The sequence below is a fragment of the Microtus oregoni genome, unplaced genomic scaffold, assembly GCF_018167655.1.
Source record: "Microtus oregoni isolate MIOR12 unplaced genomic scaffold, Mior012 000000F_ref0000247, whole genome shotgun sequence".
Classification (NCBI taxonomy): Eukaryota; Metazoa; Chordata; class Mammalia; order Rodentia; family Cricetidae; genus Microtus; species Microtus oregoni.
Window position 1 is genome coordinate 73,901,039 of NW_024543059.1, and position 20,895 is coordinate 73,921,933.

At 42.6% G+C, this 20,895-nt stretch overlaps 1 protein-coding gene across 3 annotated transcripts in view; it reads right to left on the minus strand.

Annotated features, from left to right (window-relative positions):
* The window catches only part of Col25a1 (collagen type XXV alpha 1 chain), a 385,869-nt gene that overhangs the window by 142,000 nt on the left and 222,974 nt on the right, over nucleotides 1-20,895 (minus strand). For all 3 annotated transcript variants that reach the window (XM_041633950.1, XM_041633896.1, XM_041633829.1), the window contains exons 6-7: nucleotides 6,507-6,533; nucleotides 6,334-6,360 (exon numbers count right to left, since the gene is read on the minus strand). In XM_041633950.1, coding sequence (XP_041489884.1) covers nucleotides 6,334-6,360; nucleotides 6,507-6,533 — 54 coding nt within the window. The remainder of the gene's footprint in view (nucleotides 1-6,333; nucleotides 6,361-6,506; nucleotides 6,534-20,895) is intronic.

The following is a 20,895-nucleotide window of genomic DNA, read 5'->3' on the forward strand; positions in this document are numbered from 1 at the left end:
GAAGTGTAGAGATGATGGGTACAACATACCCAGTGTGCGAGTTACTTTTTATATTGATGAAACCAAACACCTGAGCAACAAACAGCTTAGGGTAGATAGGACTCTCAGTCGAGGGGATTCAGCTCATTATGACTGGGAAGGCAAGGAGGCAGGAGTGCGAGGTGGCTGGCCATATTGTGTTCACAGTCAGGAAGCATAGAGAGGTGACTACTGGTGTTTATCTGGCCTCCTCCCCCTACCCTCTCTTCTTCAGTCTGGGCTCTCAGCCCATGGGATAGTGACAGCCACATCTAGGGTGAGACTTCCATCTATGGAATTCATGGATTCCCACCACTGTGTCTCTGGAGCAATTTTACCTCCAACCAAGTTGAAAATAAACATCGTACCTAGAAAGACCCTCTGCAATGTTAAAATGAGGCGATCAACAATCATCATTGTGTCGCTGGTGTGCTGCTGGAGAGATACTTAACATAAGACACTTTGTGTCTTATATTGGCATTTATATTGGTTTAATAAAATGCTGATTGGCCAGTAGCCAGGCAGGAAGTATAGGCAGGATGACCAGACTAAGGATGATGAAAAGAAGGGTGGAGTGAGGAGTCTCCAGTTAGATGCAGAGGGAGCAAGAGATGAATGTGCCATGCTAACAAAGGTACTGCCAGGCGACACAGCATAAATAAGGAGTATGGGTTAACTTAAAATGTAAGAGCTAGTTAGTAATAAGTCTGAGTTATCCACTGAGCATTTATAATTAATATAAACCTCTGTGTGATAATTTGGGAGGCGGCTGCCAGGTATTTGGGAACTGGTGGGCAGGAGAGAAACGTCTGCTTACATTCTCCTATTCCTAGTTCAGTTTCCAAGCCTTTCTATTCCCCCATAGGCCCCTTACAGCAGGTCGCCCAAGACAGCAAAGCCACAGTTGTTCTATTTTGTGCTACAGAGTCATGAGGATGTATGAAGAACAATTAAGCCAGTGCCTGCCGACTGACAGCAAGAGAAAGACCCAACTTGTCCCAGTAGCCTAGAGCCCTAACTTAAGATCATAATGTGTACAAACTGATTGATGACTGACAGCATCTGCTAGGTCTCTCCTGGTTGGTAAGGAGAAATGTGTGAGCTCCGTGCTTATCAAACAAAATCAGTTGGCATCGATGGCTGTTATAGTATACCTAAAATCGTAAGCTTGGATTTGGCCAATGCCAAAGAGCCTACCTTTAAATCATATACCACTAATAGGATTCAAAAACAGCCTGTTTCCTCCCACTTACACTGCAACATTTGCAAACTGGCATCCATTTCTACTGTTTCACAAAAAGCAGTCCCTTCTTGACTGTGAATTCAAAACAGCAACCCCAGAAGCTTTATACAGCTGCTATTGTAGTTTCTGTTCACTGGAAAACAGTTTTGGCCTTTTTGCCTTTACCGTTTTAATATGGTTCTGCCCCTCGGTGGGTGTTGACACACTGCAGTGCCGGGGCTCTCCCTTTGAGAACTCTGGAGCCCGTTCTCATCCCGTCCCTTCAATATGGCTGTTTCTAAGATGACCCCAGAGACGTCTTCCTTTTACTTTTTCACAATCAAATTTTCTTATCCCATGGCCTCACTCCCTGCCAGGACGGCTCACTCAATGGTCTAGCTGTTCTCTCCAGCCACGGCCCCACCTCACAGGTCTAGTCTCATGTTCTCTTAGCTGTATTGTTCCAGTGAACTTTGTCACCAATTCACAGATTCCACATAGCTGAAGCTTAACCCGCACTTAAAGTTACTAAGTACCAAATCAGAAAGCTCAGCCTTTTTTTTTCCAGCTCTTATATTCTACCAGCTCTGAGAGCTGTCAGCTCTAATACCTGTGTTGAAGTTTCTTACCCTGTCCTTTAATTGTACTTCCAGACTGCTTTTAGAACATAAAAACCTGTCCCTAGCAGCACGTGTGTGTGTATGTGCGTGGGTGCATAATAACAATTAATGAAAAAGAGACCATGAATTTGAAAAACAAAGCAATACAGGAGGATTTGGAGACATGGCAGAGAAGGGGAAATAGTGTAATTATAATTTCAAAAGATAAAAGATATAAATTAAAAAAAAATTAATCTAGTTACATTATATCCATGGTCCCTGCTACTGAACCCAAGCCCACATACAGCCCAAATCTACCCCTGGTCCTATGTCCTAAGCTTTCTCTCTCATCAACTTCTTTTTAACGAGTGGCATCCTGCTTTTCCCTTCACAAGCCCAGGTTTTCACTTGGCATTTTGCCACCTGCTTATATAATAGTGTCACAACTCCCCCTCACTGCTCCTCCAAGCTTCAGGACAACTATGTGATCCAGTCTGAGCCAAGAGACACAAGCAGACGTCTATGAGAATATGGAAGAGAGTTTGTTTTCCTGATGCAGGCTTTATCCTTTGTGCTAATACAAAAGCAGAGGTGGCAGAGAGACATGAATGGGCGTTCTTACATACCTAAGAGAGAGGAATAAGATCCGCAGAGACTTTCATAGCAACACCGTGGAGTTATGTAATCAACACCATCAACTGCCTTCTAGATCTCTATGATAAGAATAAGTCACACACTTCAGGTCCCACGGCCGTGTGCTTTGGTGTGGTGCATCCTTTCATGTCTCCTCCTCCGCTCACCAGTGTAACACCTCACTGTCCGACTTCTGACCTGTGTGTCCCAGGTGGCCCTTTCCCTCCAGATACACCTGTTATCCCAAGCAGAGCATCTCAACTTCTGCAGATCTCTCCATCAGGAACAGACAACCTCTTTACAGCCTGGATTCTTACGGGCTTGCCTTGGGTGATGGGCAGAACTTTCCTGTCTGTTTGCTCTCTCAGTTCTTAGTTTCTTTCACTACTGACACCCAACCGTCTATGGATGCAGAAACCTTCGGTGATGTTTTGTTGCCATGCAGGCTACATTCAACTTCCACAAAATACAGCTTTAATTAAAAAAAAAACCAGTCTGATACTTTTCAATCTTTAACATACTCTTAGCAAATGAAATGTCGCTGTTCTTTAAATGAATTCTTTTATTTTCCATGTGCATAATTTTTATAGTATTTTTCACTCCCTGGAAGGTGTAATATTTTGCTTAATTTTGATTACTTTAAAAAGAGAGGCCAAGCCAGAGCTCAAATGACCTCAACTGACCTCAACCAAAGTGGCTAGTGTTTGCTTGAGGCAGTTTCTGATGCACCCTAGGCTGGTCTTGAACTTGCTGTGTAGTCAAGGCTGCCCAGTGACACTGGAAACGGAAGGATTTTCACTTCCCCAGTTTCTCTTTGGGTAACCACGTAAGAGGTAGATATACAACCACAGTGTTCTTAGTTGGACCTCTGAGAGCCTATACTTCTTGGAGGTGGCAAAACCTAGCAAAGATGTATCAAGTCCTTACTATTCTATGACAGACCAAGTCTTCCTTCTGTGCTGTAGGGGAAAAAGGACAAACTTTATAGCCATCAAGCAAGTAAGGATCAAGCTCTGAATGGGAAGTGAGGGACGTTTTCCTTTGACTGTGATGTCTGTGATGCGATCTCAGCCAATAGGAGCTGAGGAAAAGACACTCAGAAGAAAGGGTAACTGCAAACGTCATTGAGCGGTGTGTGAGGGCGGTGTAGAGGTCTGGGAACACACAGAAAGTTGTGGCCTGAAGTTGGTGGGCAAAAAAAGAACAGGGTGAGACGAGGTGGCAAAGGGCAACCTTAAGGGTCCAAAGGAGCCAACACAGCAGCGTGCACTTAACTCCAAGGCCTTCTGCCAAGACTACCATGACCTGATTTACAAAGGAAAACGATCTCTCTGGCTGTTTGGCAGAAAATGCATCAGGGTCAAGAGTGGAAACAAGATAAATTGGGAGATTGTGTGAGATAGCAGTAGCTCGAATTTGGCGTGCGGGGTAGGGGTGAGGAGAAAGAAGTGGATCCATTCATGGTCTCCATCGCATTCAGCAGAGTGCTGTGGACACGCCAATGCTTGGTCTATGTGCCTTGATGTATGCTCAAGACTTCAAGAGCAGTGTTGCCTTTTTAGTTTCTATATGTTCTTATCCCTCCTGCTTCCATCCACACCTTGTGGCTTTCTATACTGCTTTGCTATTTGGAGAAACGGAGCCAGGAGGGATTTCATATTTCAGAAAAACACTGTGGCTACCGTCATGTAAAGCTACCCGACAAAAAATACAAATCACAGTGGAGGGTCAGCGTGGAAATTATGCAAAGAAATAAACCATTTGAAACAAATAGAACAACATAGAAATCTATATCTGTGATTAAATAAAATGGGCAAATACAGACATCTATATTATTTAAACAAAATAAAATTATAGTCATCATGAGTTAGCTACACACTATGTTGGGCTCAAAGTAAATAAGAGATTCTCCAATAAACATCAGCTGGAATACTATGCCTACACAGAAGACACGACAATCAATTTTCATTACAATTGAAGACTTCTCCAGTTTTGATTTACTTTTCTATGAGAGTAGGGGTTCTTCCTTTACTCCTTTTTATATGATATATTTCCTGATTAGTAAGCTCATCAGACTACAATGGGCTGTGTACACAATTCTAGAACTCTATAAATAACCTGTTTGATCTTCAGGTAGCGCTCTTAAGAGAAGATGAGCTAAGCTTGGGTTCCCATTGTCTTTGCATGAGCCACTTAGCACGCTGCGAGAAAACAAGACCCGTTCTTGCCATTTTCCACCCAAAACGCTAAATGGCGCCTGAATTGTGTGAAACTTGGCTCCAGCCAGTGTGAAAACTGGCTGAAGTCTGTACGAAAGGCTGTCTGGGTTTGTCAAAGTAGTTCGTGAACTTTGGCCAAACTTTCTCGGCTCCTAGTCCAAGACTCTGTTTGTAATGCAACACGAAACCACGTGGATTTCAGGTGGTGTCAGGTTTCACCTTGGAAATTTGGCCTCGCTTTCTAATCAATCATCACTTTTAGTAACGATGAAAGCCAACACACCTTTCTGGGAAAGAAGACGGAGCCTTGACTGATGACAGCTAGGCTGTGAACTGCCCCAGCACTTCCCCTGCTAAAGGAACAGTTCTCAAAATGGGGACTTTCCCTCGGACCTGGAGAGGCCAAGCGGAGGGATTCTGATAGTGGGTGTAGAAAGATGTGATACTCAATGCAGGGAGACCAGCCGCGTGAAATATCACCACCCACAGATCAAGGAGCTCTCATCTCATCATTAAAGGCTATGGGTTCCATTCCATTCCCACCCATGACAGTAGATACCGTGACGCTCAGTGATGGACCACTGATGAGGTTTTAGCATGGAGGCAGATATCAACAGGATAACTGCCATGAAAGACCGGCCTGCTGGGAGGCGTCACTGTTTCAGCTCGAAGCAGCTGAAGAATAGGAAGGAAAGCAAATCCAAGCACCTTTACCCAGCTTTAGAGAGCACGAGGTAAAATGAAGGCACAAACCATTCCCATCTGCATCAACTGTGTATTTTGAAAATAATATGCTCTGCAGTATTCATAAATTCAATAATTAACCAAACGCAGTATATTTTACAGAGACACCTCCATAGTTTCTGTTTTCAACCTGAATATTTTAAATGTATGTTTCCACTGTAAAAAAAAAAAAATTCTCTCTTCAACCAAATACTCGCTTTTGTGCGTAGTGACATGAGAAAATTGAGAGGTATGTCTGAACAGAGCCACTACATCATTGGAACAGTATGTCTGAACATTCAAGTAATGAGGCACAGATGTGAACCCAAGGACTTGGCACTACCAAGGCAACAACAAAGCATTTGCCATTGGTTATGATGGTCGAAGGGGCCACATTTGAGTGGAGAAGAAACGGCCCTCCGCCCACAGTGCTAAATTGTGTTACACCTTTTATCTGCCTTACAAATCTGGGAAAAACAAGGAATCCAGACAAGCACTATTCAAACTTACAAGGGAGAATAAATACGTAAAATGCATAATATTTTTTTATCTATGCTAGAACGCAGTTATGCAATAGCACGAGAAGTTTCATCAGAGGGAAATGCCAAATTCAAGAGAACACCACATGGCCTTTATGCTGAAAACCAATGTGTGCACATCTGAAGACCCCAACAGTCGCAGGAAAGGTGGCTGTTGATGGATCCAGGAGGCTCATTAACTGTAGAATGTTGTATTTGGAATCAAGCTATGATAATGCGCAAGATCCACATATTCATTAGTAAGATACTTCTTGCTTATGGGTGGTTTGTCGAGTTTTTCAGCTGTTACTAAATCATGCACTACACAAAGGGGAAGGATAGTTAGGGTGCTGTGAGCTGGAAAATCATTTCCCACCCCAGACAACAAGTGCATCACTTACCCGAGGCCCCTGATCGCCTTGTTCTCCCTGCAGAACAACAAAACAAGATGACAGTTTTATCTACAATCCATACATGATGCTTAATAAAAAAAAAAAAAAAGGTCTAGACACACACCATAGATCACGCCAATATTGATTTCCAGTAAATTAATTTCATTAATACATTTTCTCACCTTATCGCCTTTTGGACCAGGGGGGCCCTGGGGAGAAAAAAGTAAAAAGAAAATATTAGCTTTAAAAGAACTTGAGTAAATTTACCTGGTCAATTGAAAGATTTATGTGAAATGCAGAGAGCCGTAGTTGTCAAGAGGTTTCTCAAATTTGGTTTCTAAATTATAATTGTAATTTAATTAGAAAAAGAAAACAGTAGGTGTGTATGCAGAAAACAGTAGGTGTGTATGCATGTAATACATATACATCATATGGATCAAGTGTGCCAAAGAAGCTGTGACATGCTCAGTATACCCGAGCTACACTGGCAAGGCAGGAACGCCTGCTCTGACCTGCTTTTGCCAACAGCCTACACCAATAGCCTCTCTTGGTTCTGCTAGTAGAATCCAGCTGCCTTCATTCTGTACCTAAAGGAAACCATACAGCATGTGCCTGGACTGTTTTGTTCAAAACCTGTGAAGGTCATCTATAATTGTGTGTGTAGCCATAGACTTGTTCTTACTGCTTTATAAAATTCTATATATGACTTATTTGTCCATCCTGCTGCAGACAGTAATTTGATTCTAGGAGTTGCTAGAGTCTTGGCTATTGTAAATTGCTGCTAGGGATACCCTAATGACAGGGTTTCGGTGAGACACCAGTGTGCAGTTCTGTTGAGTGTGTATCTAAGGAAGGTTAAAGAGTACGTTCACTTTTACTTCCGGAGACACTCCCTAGTGGTTTCCTATGTTCCAGATCATCTCCAATGCTTGAAACTTTCTCCTTTTCATCTTACTTGTTCTTGTAGGGTATAATAATTTAACTTTATTTTATAGTTCCCTAGTGATAAACTGAGCACTTTTTAAATATACCTATTCAATATTTTACATTCTTCTCATAAAAAATGATCAGCTTTTGCCTTTGCTTCACTAAATTATTCTACCAATCTGTTAGAATGTATTATATATTATATGCCACATATATACATATATAAAGACTTAGAAATCTTTACATATTCTGAATTTTTTGCTATCTGTGTTTACTAGAAATATATATTTGCATGCTATGTTCTGATTTTACATTCTATTGAGATGTTCTTTGTTTAGAAGGTGGTAGTGCTGGTAACTCAGGGCCTTGAGAATCTATGCAAATGCTCCATTACTGAGCTACATCTCAAGTCCCTATTGGGGTATCTTCAATGAACAGATACTGCTAATTTTAATAAAAGTCAATATATCATTTTTTTCCCTTTATTGTAACACATGCAGTCAACTAAAGAAATCTGTAGCTATTGCACAGCCGGAGGAAGTCTGTCTGTTTATTCTACAAGCGAAAAGGTTGATTATTGCATCTTTCATATTTGAGTGTGACTTCACTGAGAACTGGTTTTACGGGAGGTGAAGTCAGGATGGTTTTCGTCCCCAGGTGGTTATCAAGTTAACTGAACACTGTTAACAGCGAATGGCATCTTTTCCCCGTTGTGGTACCGTGTTACCTTTCTCATAAATCAGGTGACCACATGTGTACATAATGTTTTCTCGGAGGAATTTCTTCTTGGTGAGAGCCTGCCTATTCTTCTAGTAAGAAATACTCTTTCTAGAGGCATCAATTATGCTGTCTATTCTAATTCTTGATAATGAAGTCATGTTTTGTGGTTTAACACAGCCCAAGGAATTAGAATGTCTGTCTCATAATTATCTCTACTAACTCCATTTATAGTGGGGCCAGAACATGAACAAGCCTGGACAGGAAATAGGCTAGGGGTCTATCTATAGTGATATTTCATTTGTATTTTAACAAATAAGGCTTGCCTGAAGATCAGAGTGTAAAACAGCCCCACTGATCAGCCTTACAGACCAGGCTAGTAGTGACACACACCATTAATCCCAGTAACCACACTAATTGCCATAGAAATCAGGCGATAGTGGTGCAGGCCTTTAATCCCAGGATGAGAGAAGAATATAAGATGGGAGGAGACGGCTCCCAGACACAGTCTCATTCTGAGATTCCTGGAGGCAGGATCGCCATTTTCAGACTGAGGTAGAGGAAAGAGCCAGTGGTTGGCTGTTTTGCTCTTTTGGTCTTCAGGTTGAACCCCAATCTCTCTCTCTGAGTCTTTGTTAGTCATGCTACATCTATCAGAAGGGGCTCTATCACTACTGGTAGGAACACAGGACTCCTGCTCCAACAAAAATGTCACCTTCTAATAAGTGTCAGCCACAGAGGGATGGCACTGAAGCCCTGCTTTCTTCACTGTTATCTTTGTGTTCCGCTTTGCATTCCCGCATCACAAAGAGATCTGTCTGCTTATTCTAAAGCAACAGCTTTATCATTGTCTGTTTCATATTTGCATTCCAATTCACTGGAACTGATTTTCTATACCATGTGGCTATCTGGGTTGCGTAGGTAACACGCCTTTCTCGTGAGATCTGTGAGGTTATCCTGAAAGCGACAGCAACAGAATCGTAGCTCGTATTTTGCATATTTTCTCATCAACAAGGAACTGTGAGTTGTTGTTACATTTAATCTCCCCCCCCCAATGCAATGAAGAATTATGATAATCCTTTTAGAGAGGCCAAAAATGCAACTCAGATCTTTCCTATGTGGGGCCTCTTCGAAATGAGCTGTCCAGGATTTTAATTCATTCTGCATGACTTTAAATACCAAGACCATGGAACAGAGACATGGAACTTGATTCTCAGAATTGCCCATTTGTCTGGTGCCTGCTCTCAGCATGCGATTTCTGAAATGGCCCCCACTGCACATCCCACGGCCACAAACACCAGCCCTAAGGTTGTAGGTTCTAAATGAGGAAAAAAGACGATAAAAGGCAGAGAAAGTTGCAGGAGAGAGGGCTCAGATAATGCAATTACCTTCATAAAATCCATTTCTCTTTATCCTCCAGATAAGTTTTTCAATGATTATGGGGAAGCTAGGAGAATTATATTTTAGCATTTTTCATGAATGTTTAACATACCTATTGATATTTTCAGTAAATAAAGCCGTGAGGAAATGAGAAACACCAAAGCTAAGGATATTTATATATATTGAAAACACACAGATACTAATGTTGTAAAGGTTGAGTATTTGTTTTGTAGAGCTAAGGGAAAGAGGAACCAGTGGAACTCACTACCAAAGTTGAAGCGAGGCAGTGGTGAATCCAGCTTTTATTAAAGTAGCATTTTAACAAGCTAGATTTTGAACATGCATTTGTTGAAAGTCTATTTAAAGTTTATCACTGTTCTAAGACATGGTTAAAGGATATGGTAGAAGAGGCCAATCTAGGAAAATGTGGTGTCTACCTCCAACAAAGCTAAATAGTATCTTTCTTTTTCTTTCTTCCTCTCTGTCTCTTTCTTTCCTTCCTTCCTTCCTTCCTTTCTTCCTTTCTTCCTATTCCTTTTTCTCTTTCTTTTCAGTGCTGAGGACCGAACCCAGGGCCTTGTGATTGCTAGAAAAATGCTTGACCACTGACCTGACCCAAATCCCCGTCCCCTAAGGTAGTGTATTTCTGACTTCATTAAGGTTAAGTAACAATGACTTCTAGAAACCCAGAGACCTTCAAATCAGCTCTTACTGTGGACCCTTCCCCAGCCTCTCCCCTCGCCTCTCACAGGTTCCCCTCTTCACAGTTTTGTCTGACTCCCTAGTGAGATCTCAGAGGCTGGCCCCTCTAAAGGCACACCATTTGGTTATGTGTGGCATAAGTGATGCTGAAGCTTGTTTAAAATGCCCCCACAATGAATGGGGAGCAAAAATGAATCTTCTAGAAAACCAATGGTCATTGTCAAATCCACATGTATTGACTAGAGCCAGAGTGCCCCGTGTAGGATGCCCAATCCATGGCTTCATCAAAAACCTGAGCAGCAAATTCTGCGGTTCCCCAGCCATGTTTCTGAGCAGAGAGCATGGTGCCCTGCACCTGCCAAGCTCAAGACAGCAACAAAGCCAAGGTCACCCTCTACACACAGCTGTGATGGCTAGTCAGGACACGCCCCCTCCTGTGCTCAGGGGTGACAGAGGATGCTTTCTTCTACTAGGACTGAAATCCTGTTCTTTCTGAGTTGGGCCTCTTCACTGAGAAGATGGGCTCAATCTGATGAACCAGGAGGGCTATGACAGAGAGCCATGTTTATAACTTCAGGAGCCAGACTGCTTTTCCAAGTCAAAATACCACAGCACAAGGAGTTTCTCTGATATTTAACCTTTACAGTTCATTTTGGGACATGGACTCATTTTTGTCTGATCTCTAAAACTGGTTTTTAAAACCCTTATTAGCACTAACTAAAAGACAAGCAGCAATACAAGTTAATGGCTCTAATCATTTCATTTATGAAGATTTGTTAAAAGAATTTGTATTTTATGTGTATGAGTGTTTTCCTGCATGTATGTATACATACCATGTATGCTTGGTGTTCACATTATGGACAGTTATGATCAGCCGTGTGGGTGCGAGAAACTGAGCCTGGATCCTTTGCAAGAGCAGACAATGAGCTTAACCACTGAGCTATATCTCTTTAGCCCTAACTTGAGAGTCTTTGTAAACAGCATTTTGCTGTTCCAATTATACTACCCTTAACAAAATATAGTACACACTATCAATGATTATAAGGTAATTAATCCAAAGTCACATTTGCTGCTAAAACAAAGCTAAGGTCAATGTAAAAGAAACGTGTGGACTGGCTGTGGGTCACAGCTTTGGGTAAGGCTTTTGGGGACAGGTCTGTAACCTGTCTGGAATGTTGCATACGTCCCACTCATAAAGAGAACTATCATTTCTAAATAGCTTTGCATAATCAGGCTCAGTGACAGAAATACTGAAAGATTCTAATAAAGATTATGTCTGTCATTACAGTCAGGTGGGAACACTCTTCAGTATGTTGGTTCTCGGCCTTCCTACTGCTGCGACCCTTTAATACAGTTCCTCATGCTGTGTGACCCCAACCATAAAATTATTTCATTGTTACATGATAGCTGTAATTTTGCTATGCATAGGAATGTAAATAGCTGGCATGCGGGATATCTGACATGTGACCCCCACAGGGGTTGCGACCCACAGATTGAGAACCACTGCTTTAACGCATTGTTAGAATGTAGCTGACTTATTACCAGAGAAAGGATCAGTTGATAGAAGTCAATGACACGCATGGCAAACTAGTCCCTGCTCAAAAAGCATTAAAATCATAATGTATAGTCATCACCTTTCTGTTTGTCTCAGCTCGATTTTGTGACCCCAAGTCTGTTTCTACCCAAATAACTGGTGTTTTAGCATATCTTATTGCCTATTTCCATAAACACCAAACTAAACACAAAGAGAGGGCTGGTGGAAGAGCTTCAGACAATATCTGATGACATTTCAATTTGCTTTAAAGTGAGTGAGACGAGGCTGAGAGAGAGGAGTGTGTCATGAGGCCGAGTGTCCCAACAGGATCCCTTTATTCCTTTGAACTGTAAACTTCACTTACTTTAAAATGGGAACAGTTTAATAACCATGGAAACAAAATTAAACTCTGTTGGAAGGGAAAGGAGCATGTCCCAGGACTCCCAGGCAGGCAGTCACCACAGAAGAGGGGCCTGGTGACCTCTGTCCCTTAACATCATAGATAAGTTGATTTTTTAGTCTTGCAAGATAACACGACTCTTTCTGATTAATCTTTTCATTACTGTAGAACTATGAGAGCAAACAGGCTCCATTCTCTAAGTGTTTGTTGCTGTCAGCTGGTCAGTGCTTTCTGCATTTGTAGGGGGGCAGGTTAGTATGACTGAAGTCAGCGAGATGAACCTAGTGTCGTACAGGATGATGGAAAGAGAGAAAGCAGAAGAGGCAGGGTCAAAAGAGAGCACTGTAATTGGCTCTCTGAGGCTGGCCAGAGATAAAGGGGGAGACAGGGCGTGCAAAGGCAAGAGAGGAAGACAGAATGTGTGGAAGGGTGAGAGGAAACCACACTATCCCAGAAAGATGGCCCTCGCTCGAGAAGAACAGATGTGGACCTGGGAGTGGAAACAGGAATAGCAGGAAAGAGGGCTTGCAGAAGGCTGGTTGGCCACATTCTGGTGTCTGGGCCAGAGCCTGTCAGCAGCTTCAGGGAGGTACAGTAGGGTGTGTCTGCTCTGAGGGACTCAGAGTGGGGGATGTTAGCAGTGGAGAGTTGTTCTCTTGGTCCCAGTGAGTGGTAAGGAAGTTATGAGACAAGGGGAGGCAGCGAGGCTCCATGGAAAATGGTAGACTTGGGGGACATTTCTGAAATTGGACGGACAAGAATGGATGATTGCCTGGACCTGAGGGGCCTCTATGGACTCTTCATATGTTTAAAGAAGTCTGACATTATTGGAAAAGTTAAAAGTTAAGTGAATTTGTAGAAAAAACATTGGCCTAAGTTAGTTCAGCTCAGGTGAAGAGCTGTTCCAAGGTCAAGTGAATCCTATGTAGTTTAAATCTGGACTTGGGGTTGCACTTTAGATCTAGAGGATTGATTTGCCTGATTGGAAATGGCAGTGTGGAAGGGGCACAGAGAACAAAGAAAGGAGAGGGAAGGAGAGGAGAGGGGAGAAGGGAGGAGATGAGGGGAGAAGGCAGGAGATGAGGGGAGAAGGGAGGAGATGAGGGGAGAGGAGGAGAGGGGAGAGGGAGGGAAAGGAAGAGAGGAGATGGGAGGGGGAGAAAGAGATATGAGGAGAAGAGAGGAAAGAAAGGCACACACATGAATCGATAGTAGTGGTCGTGGCATGACAATCTCTGTATAGTGCCCGGTCTGTGATCTTCAGCACATGGTGGTCACACTATGCCATGATCAAAATATTACCCATCTTGTATGTTAATATCTGGATATAGTATGTCTTCGCTACATTTCTCTTCCTCTATTTCTTAAGTTGCAAACTGCATTAGGTTCCTGTATTTTAATACCTATCTTTGATGGGGAAGATGCCAGCCTTCTACTCCAGGGGTTCCCTTATGGGACAGCATAGCCCCAGTGAACCAGATGGCTGATCTAAGTCTCTCTGTGGGCTCAAGAGTTCTTGCAACAATGCTTTATTGATGCTTACAGTTTCCCAGTGGAGAAAGAGACAGGAGTGTGGTATTGAGATGGTGCCTCAACTGTACTGACTGGAGACTTCTGTCTCCACACACACACATAGTGGCCTCTCAGAAAGTGAGATACATACCTAAACCACACACTTGCAAGGTATTTTTTTGTTATTTGTTTTTGTTGTTGTTTTTCAAGACAGAGTTTCTCTGAAGTTTTGGAGCCTGCCCTGGAAAGTAGCTCTTGTAGGCCAGGCTGACCTCCAACTCACAGAGATCCACCTGCCTCTGCCTCCTGAGTGCTGGGATTAAAGGCGTGCACCACCACTGCCTGGCTACACTTGCAGTTTTTAGCACATTTCTGAAACTACAGAAAAGGACGCTGCAAATAACATTGACAATTGAGAACCTGAGGTCTTAGTGCTTTCTTTGAGAACTGGGAACCCTAGCTAATCAGATGTAATTATTTCTATATATCAGCTTCTGAGTAACACGTTTAATGGACTTAGCACCAATTTACCCATAAATAAAATGAGAACCTGTTTTCTTTTATATATGAAAACCTTGAATTCATGTATAAAATTTTATTTTGTTAGGATATGTATGTATATGTATATAATTTGGGTGATGTCTCTAAAACTAAACTTGCGGCCCCATTCCTTTAATAACTAAAGCTGGACTCCAGGCCCCAGAGCTGCTCAGTCAACCTGAGCACAGAGTAGGTGCTCAATTAATTCTTGCCAAGCTGAAATAGGTGTACATTTGAGACAAAAACACAATAAAATTCTTGGAGTTCAATGCCAGCGGCATGGAAGGATGGAGATGGGAGAAGCCAACTCCATGGCAGGAGAGCTGTGGTTATGGCATCACCCAGCCCCACACAGCCTGGGATGGGAATTATGGCAATAAGTGGATTTGCAGCTTTCAACTTCACACCTTTCGTTTTGCATCGAAGATGAAAGCCAAGCAGAAGGGGGTGGACAGAACCCAAAATGTAAAATATCCAAACCAGCCCTACTTGGTTGAAAACTAATTGTTACAGTTATTATTTCCTGGGCATTTTTCTGTGGTGAGACTGTAAGTACAAGGTCTTTTATGATGTCTATTTGGGCCCCAAACAACAGACCGTGCGTGCCCGCGATCGTTCCTAAATCACAAGCAGCTGCCGTAAGGAAGCAATTAATGGGCTCTAACACTCGAGGAAAACTCAGAAAAAAAAAAAAATGAAACATTACAAGAGTAAGACTGGTGTAGCTCCAAGGCCTCAAGGGCTTGTGTGACAGCTGGACTCAGGGCCATTTTCTCTGGCTTGCTTTTCTCAGTCAGGACATGGACGTGCCTGCTCTTGTCAATCAATCCCAAGATCCCCCTTCTGCCAGCATTGGTCTGTGCCTCTCAATGCTCGAAGACTCTGCAAATGCCCCTGACTTTGAAGGTGACTCCCTCACCCCTGCACCTTCTTTCCAAAAGGTTAAATAAAATGAACTCCATGGTGAAAGATTTGGAATTCCAAATACTGATTCTGTGGAAAGTAGAGGTTTGCTCCAGCTACTACAGAGTCCCCACTATTTTCCATCTAGAATAAGCTCTCCTGCGATACTCTCATTGTGTTCAGCAGGATGCAAGTGGATTCAGAATACAAGTTCAAATGGATTCAGATACAGCTATCTCTTATAGTTTTTCGTTGGCATACAAAATAATGGGTTTCGTTATATAGCATTTCACGTACGTACCTACGTATCATTGTACCTTATTCGTTTTCCTTCCCCGTTATTCTTCCCAGACACACGTCTCTGTTGGTCTGCTGCCACCCTCTCTACCTTCATAGTCTCTCCCTCCCTCTTTCCCTTCATCCCTGTTTCTATCTGTGTGTGCATGTGTGTGTGTGTGTGGTTAAATCTGGATTCTGTAGAGTACATTTTCCTCTAAGCCCTGGGTTTAATTTATAACCACCTATTTCAACATGTTTCCTACTATTCTGTCCAAACATCATCTTTGCTCAAGTGATTTAAGCCTTGTTTGTATGTCATCTGACTTCTTTTGCTTCATTTGTCAAATCGCATGGAGCAACAGAGGTTTTATGTGATGCAACCAAGCACAGCGCAAGGGTGAGGGCCAAGTAGATAGAAGAATGAAAAACAACTCCCCCAAATTAAAAATGATTTAAAAAATTAAAAAACCCACACCGGTCAGGTGGGGCTCGGAGCCTGACTCTCAAGTCTTGGCTATGATTCTTGATTGACTTCCAATGTAAGTAGGAGCTCCCTCACATTGGCTGATGGCCAATAGGACCACGGAGCTTTTTGTGTGAGCGCTGACTCCCAGAGCTTCGTAGTTAGACTCTTCGTTCTCATCACGCTTCTCTCCAGGGACTGGATGGAAACCATCACACCTACCGACGCGCTCACCTCCGCTCTGGCCCGGTTCTAGCCATCCCTTTCCTCACTTGTCACTTCCAACCATGTGACTACCCCATCCCCTGGGTTCTCCTCCACCATCTTCAGGAGCACAAACGTTCCCTTTTTGGAAGCCAGGAGGAGGATACATGGCCTTTGCCCACTATCAGCTCCTGCTCATGTCCTATCTCCTTCCTTCCTGTGTCCATCAGCTTCCCTAAAGAACAGATTAGTCACACAAAGACGGGAAATTAGATTTAAAGAAAAAGGAAAGGTAGCAAGAAGTCATGTTTTTACATCTGGGCTCCAGAAAAAACAAAGGAACACGAGTAAGAGACCACGTTGTTCTTTGCGGGGAGGGCAATTCTTTCCATTGAGAAGAAACCTGAGCCATGGAAGGGAAGCCCCTGAGCCCTGGGAGGGGGATATCCTGGGCTAAACTAATCTAAATAAGCTGAAGCCCCGGGGAGGAAAGGTTGACAAGACCATCAGTGTTCACGTCACCTAAATTTGTACTTAAAACTTGCCTTCTCACCGTGCTCCTGCCACTGGCTATCAGATACCCTCTCAAGGCTCCAGCCATCACCTGCCTTCCGTCCTCAGCCTCCCTCCACGCTGCAGCCCTGCATCTTCAACTGCTCACCAGATGTCTGAGCCCAAACAGACCACCGCCGGCTCAGATTCCACTTTCCCAAACCCAGTCTCTCCGCGTCGGCTGCTGTGAGACCACTGTGATTCCTGGCTTTCCTATTTTTGTTAAGCATAGTACTCACCTACAAGCCTAAAATTCTGCGTTTGTGTCTGGCTCAGTGAACTAAACCCAAAGTCCAGTCCTACAGATTTCACTTATACAGCTTCTCTTGAGTCTGCCCCGTCTTTCTGTGTTAGTTGCTAGTATCCTGTTCCTGGATAACCAAAACATAAGCTTCCCTGACCTTGACCCACATACTGTGGTCAAATCAGTACTTCTACCTGGGTGTACTGTTCACAATGATAGTCTCAGCAATTTGGGGGTATGAGACGGAAGGATGATTTGAGCCAAGGAGTTTGGGGTCAGTCTCGGCAACATAGTGAGATAATACATTCTTCTGCTCATATCATCCTCAGCTCAAAAAATTTTAGGGGCCTGTTTCCCAGTCTATAATGGCAAACTCTAGGAAATAACCCTTAGAAGTTATAAAAAACCATCAGGCAAAGTCTCCTGCACACCAGATCAATTCCTCTGGGCCACCAACCGACCAACCATCGTGCAAACTAGGAAAGATGCCACCATTTAAAATAGACTTTTATAAAAATTGAACCAACTCTGATACAGAAGATAGGACAAACATTTAACTTCTCAGGTAGTAATTAGACCAATTCAGAATGTGGGATGTTCTAGAGAAGCACAAACACTATAGAGCAAAGTGATGTTGCCGGGCAAAGAAAAGGACAGAGGAGACCACTAAAGGGTAAGAGACACTAAACCCTGAAAACCAACAATAGCTGTGTCCCAAGTGCAGACAGTTTTATAATGACTGAGGAGATCTAGATTTGCCCTGGGCATTGATTTTATTAGAAATGTCACTGAGATGATGGCTATTAAATGGCCCATCAGACTCACATCAGGGCATGTGAATGAAACAAGCTGTGGGCAACACTTTAAAGCATGCTAGTAAAAATACCATGTATTTAGCAGGTTGGAGACTCTGGCTTCATGTCCTGGCATAAAATCATAGCAATTAATAAAAGGGAGAGATTCATTAGACAAGGTATTTCTCAAAATGGGCAATGAGAAATCGCCATGCTCTGTACTCAGGATTCCATTGGCCCAGTGAGGGTTGTGGAGGTTGTGTGTTAGAAGGCTTTCTTCGGGAGGAACGGAGCCACATGCCAGCCTCCAGGCTCTGTAAATGCAGCATGAGCTGGGTGGCTGAGTCTACCTACCCTTGGCTGCGCTGTGTATGCAGTGCACAGGTCACACATATGCAGATGGTGGTGCTGGGTGTACTGCGAGAGCAAAATCTCTCTCCGAAACTCAAAGAGCTCTACTGCGCATCTTCCAAACTGCACAACAGTCTAGGTTGCTAGGTGAGAGGTGTTGCATAAAGTGGATCACGACTCATCAAAGGAAAGTAATAATTGGGGATATTTATTTGCTGTGTTCATGGAAGATACATCACCTTTGATTTGTATGTAATTCAATTTTTGCTTATTTAAAATTTTTTCTGTGTGTATATATGTATAGTAAATGTGTATTCATGTGCAGTGTGTGCATGCGTGTGTGTACGCGTGTGCACACACTTGGGCATGTAGAGACCAGAGGAGATTAGTGGGTATTCTCTGTTCCTCCCTGCTTCTTCTCTTGAGGCAGACTATCAAAGTGAAACCTAGTGATCGTCAAGGTTCTGACCCCCAGAGGTGCTGGGATACAGGCATGGGCACAGTAGTGCCCAGCGTTTTCTGTAGATGTTAAAGATTCGAAGCCACAACCTCATGCCTGTGAAATGAGCACTCTCACTGAATTATCTTCCCATCCCTCGGTTCCACTTATCTTTTTGTAAAAAGAAAATTTGTTGAGTGTGAGAATAAAATAGGTTTATTCTGATTTAAGATACAAATTTAGCAGTAAATGGACTGGTCCTTAGGGAAGAGGAGAGAGACGCATACCCGAAGTGCAACGGCTAAGTTTTACTTAGCAAGCGAGTGGAACCCTGCATTCACTGTTAACCAAAGGTAGACTTTAAGAGATCTGAAACTGTTTAAGGCATGCTATGTCCCAGGACAATATTTTGAACAACTGTGTACATAATAGTTGGGTATGGTTATCATGTAGAGGTTTCTCTATAGAACCAACAATAATGAATGTTCACAAACTTCGTGACTTTAATTTATCCACGGTATCTACACACCTCGAGTCTTATTATTTTCTTCTGCCATCCAGCAGGTGAAGTGCCACCTGCAAGGACAATATGTAGCCGTCTGGGGACATTAAGTCTTTCTGGCTGTGCTTTTGTGAGTGCTTATAGGAGAAGGAATTTACAAAGGCCTTTAATCCTAGCACCTGCGCGCGCCCTTGACTGTTTTGAGGGCGTCGTTAAGTTATGCATTGCATCAAATCATTCTCCCTTTATACTGAGAAGCTGAGGCATAAAGTTAGATAAATTGCTTCAAGTCACACCTCTCGTAAGTGGCAGAGAAGAATGTCAACTCAGGTGTTGGCCACCAGGGCCCAGAGCTCTTTCCCTCAACTCTGTCCAATGAGTTGCATATGCTGTTTGAAAAGGCTGCCATCTTCAGAAGGTTTGTCAGGTGCATAAAATTATCATTAGGTGTGAATTAGCAAATATGCCTCTATTTAGGCAGAGTTTACTGGGGGGGGGCTTGGAGTAGAGGTCAAGGACAGAGCACTGATTAGCACGTGCAACTCTTTGGGTTCAGTCCTCAGTACTAGAGAAAAACTGTATTATGCATTTTCTATCAACACTGTGTGAAGAGACTGGGATACAAAAACAAGATGCTCAGAGAACAGTAATAGCTGCCACAGCATAAAGCAATACATAATCAGCGTGATTATTCCTGGAACACTACGGGTTTTCCACATTAATTCAGGTGAAATGGCAGGTAATGTGTCTTGGAGGAAATACAGCATAAAGTTGGCAGTAGAACTTCTTTAATTAATTTTGTTGGAGTAGTTCTATCTTCTACACTATTTCAATTCGCAAATGAGCATGCAGAAGAAAGACATATGGGTTACGGTAAAATAAAGAAATAGTTACACCATGTATACTCTTAATAATATAACCCATCTGGAATACTGTGAAAGTCTTTCATGCCACAATACCAATGATACTTAAATTCTCCAAACGCTAAAGCATTTGAACGTGTGTTATTATTCTCTCTGTTATATAGTAACAATAAAATACACTTTGCAAGAGTATTGACTTCTCCAGGTGATGATACATCCCTGGTTTTACACAGCAGCGAGTGAAATCTGGGCTCTCTGCACACCCATATACACAAAGGCATGCACGCATTTTTCAAATTTCTTAGAGAATGTATGTGCTCTCCTTTTGCCCCCAAATCAGACTATGTGAAACTGGAAAAAGCTGGATTGAAACAAATATGAAATATGGGAATTGCTAAAGTGTTAGGTTAGAAGGAGCTTCATACATAATTTAAAACATATGAAGAGAAAGTTAAATACTGCCCCCACAGTACAATATTTTACCCCAGCAAGACTCTTTAGAAGGCATGGACAGCTTGAGTTTAGTAAACTCTAATAAAGCCTTGCGAAATGACAATGATGATATTAGAACAAAGAAAAAGAGCAAACAGGGACTCGGGGGCAGAGGGAACAGTGACATCTTCAACTTCTTCCCAAGTCTGTCTGCAGACAAATGGGGGCCGTTCGCCTCCAAGAGCAGTTGTCTGATGGCATTTGCTTGCGGTTTGCTCTTACATTTTTTTCTCGCTGGGTAATACAGAATTACAACATGCACACCACTTTAGTGCTCAACATTCCTGAGGGAATTGCAGCTACTTTATGCTCACATGCAACTCCAAAGAAGAGTTATGGGGAGGGCTCCGAGACTCAAAAAAACGATATGCAGGAAAATGGCCTTAGGGTGGAAGGGGTAAAGACTCAGAGGGAGAGCTGGGCTAGATAAAAACTTGGTGTGTTTTGTAAAGAGAACAAGATAAAGTCCTGAGAATATATTTTTAGTCCATTAGTATATGCAATTTGTGTTAAAATATTTATTTGTGGATGAATATGAATGTTTAAGCAATGTATTACTTTCTGTAATAATTTTGATTGTGAAAATCAAAGCCAAAGCTCTGAACTCTACAAATAAATCTCTAGATGTACAATAAAGTGAGTCAGACATAGAGGAGAGTAAAGATGAAAGAAAGCGCAGATCCTGAATTGAAGGTCATAAAAATCTGTGAAGGAACAGAAAAGAGGGTCTGGAGAGTTGACTTGATAGTTAAGAGCACTGGCTGCTCTTCCTG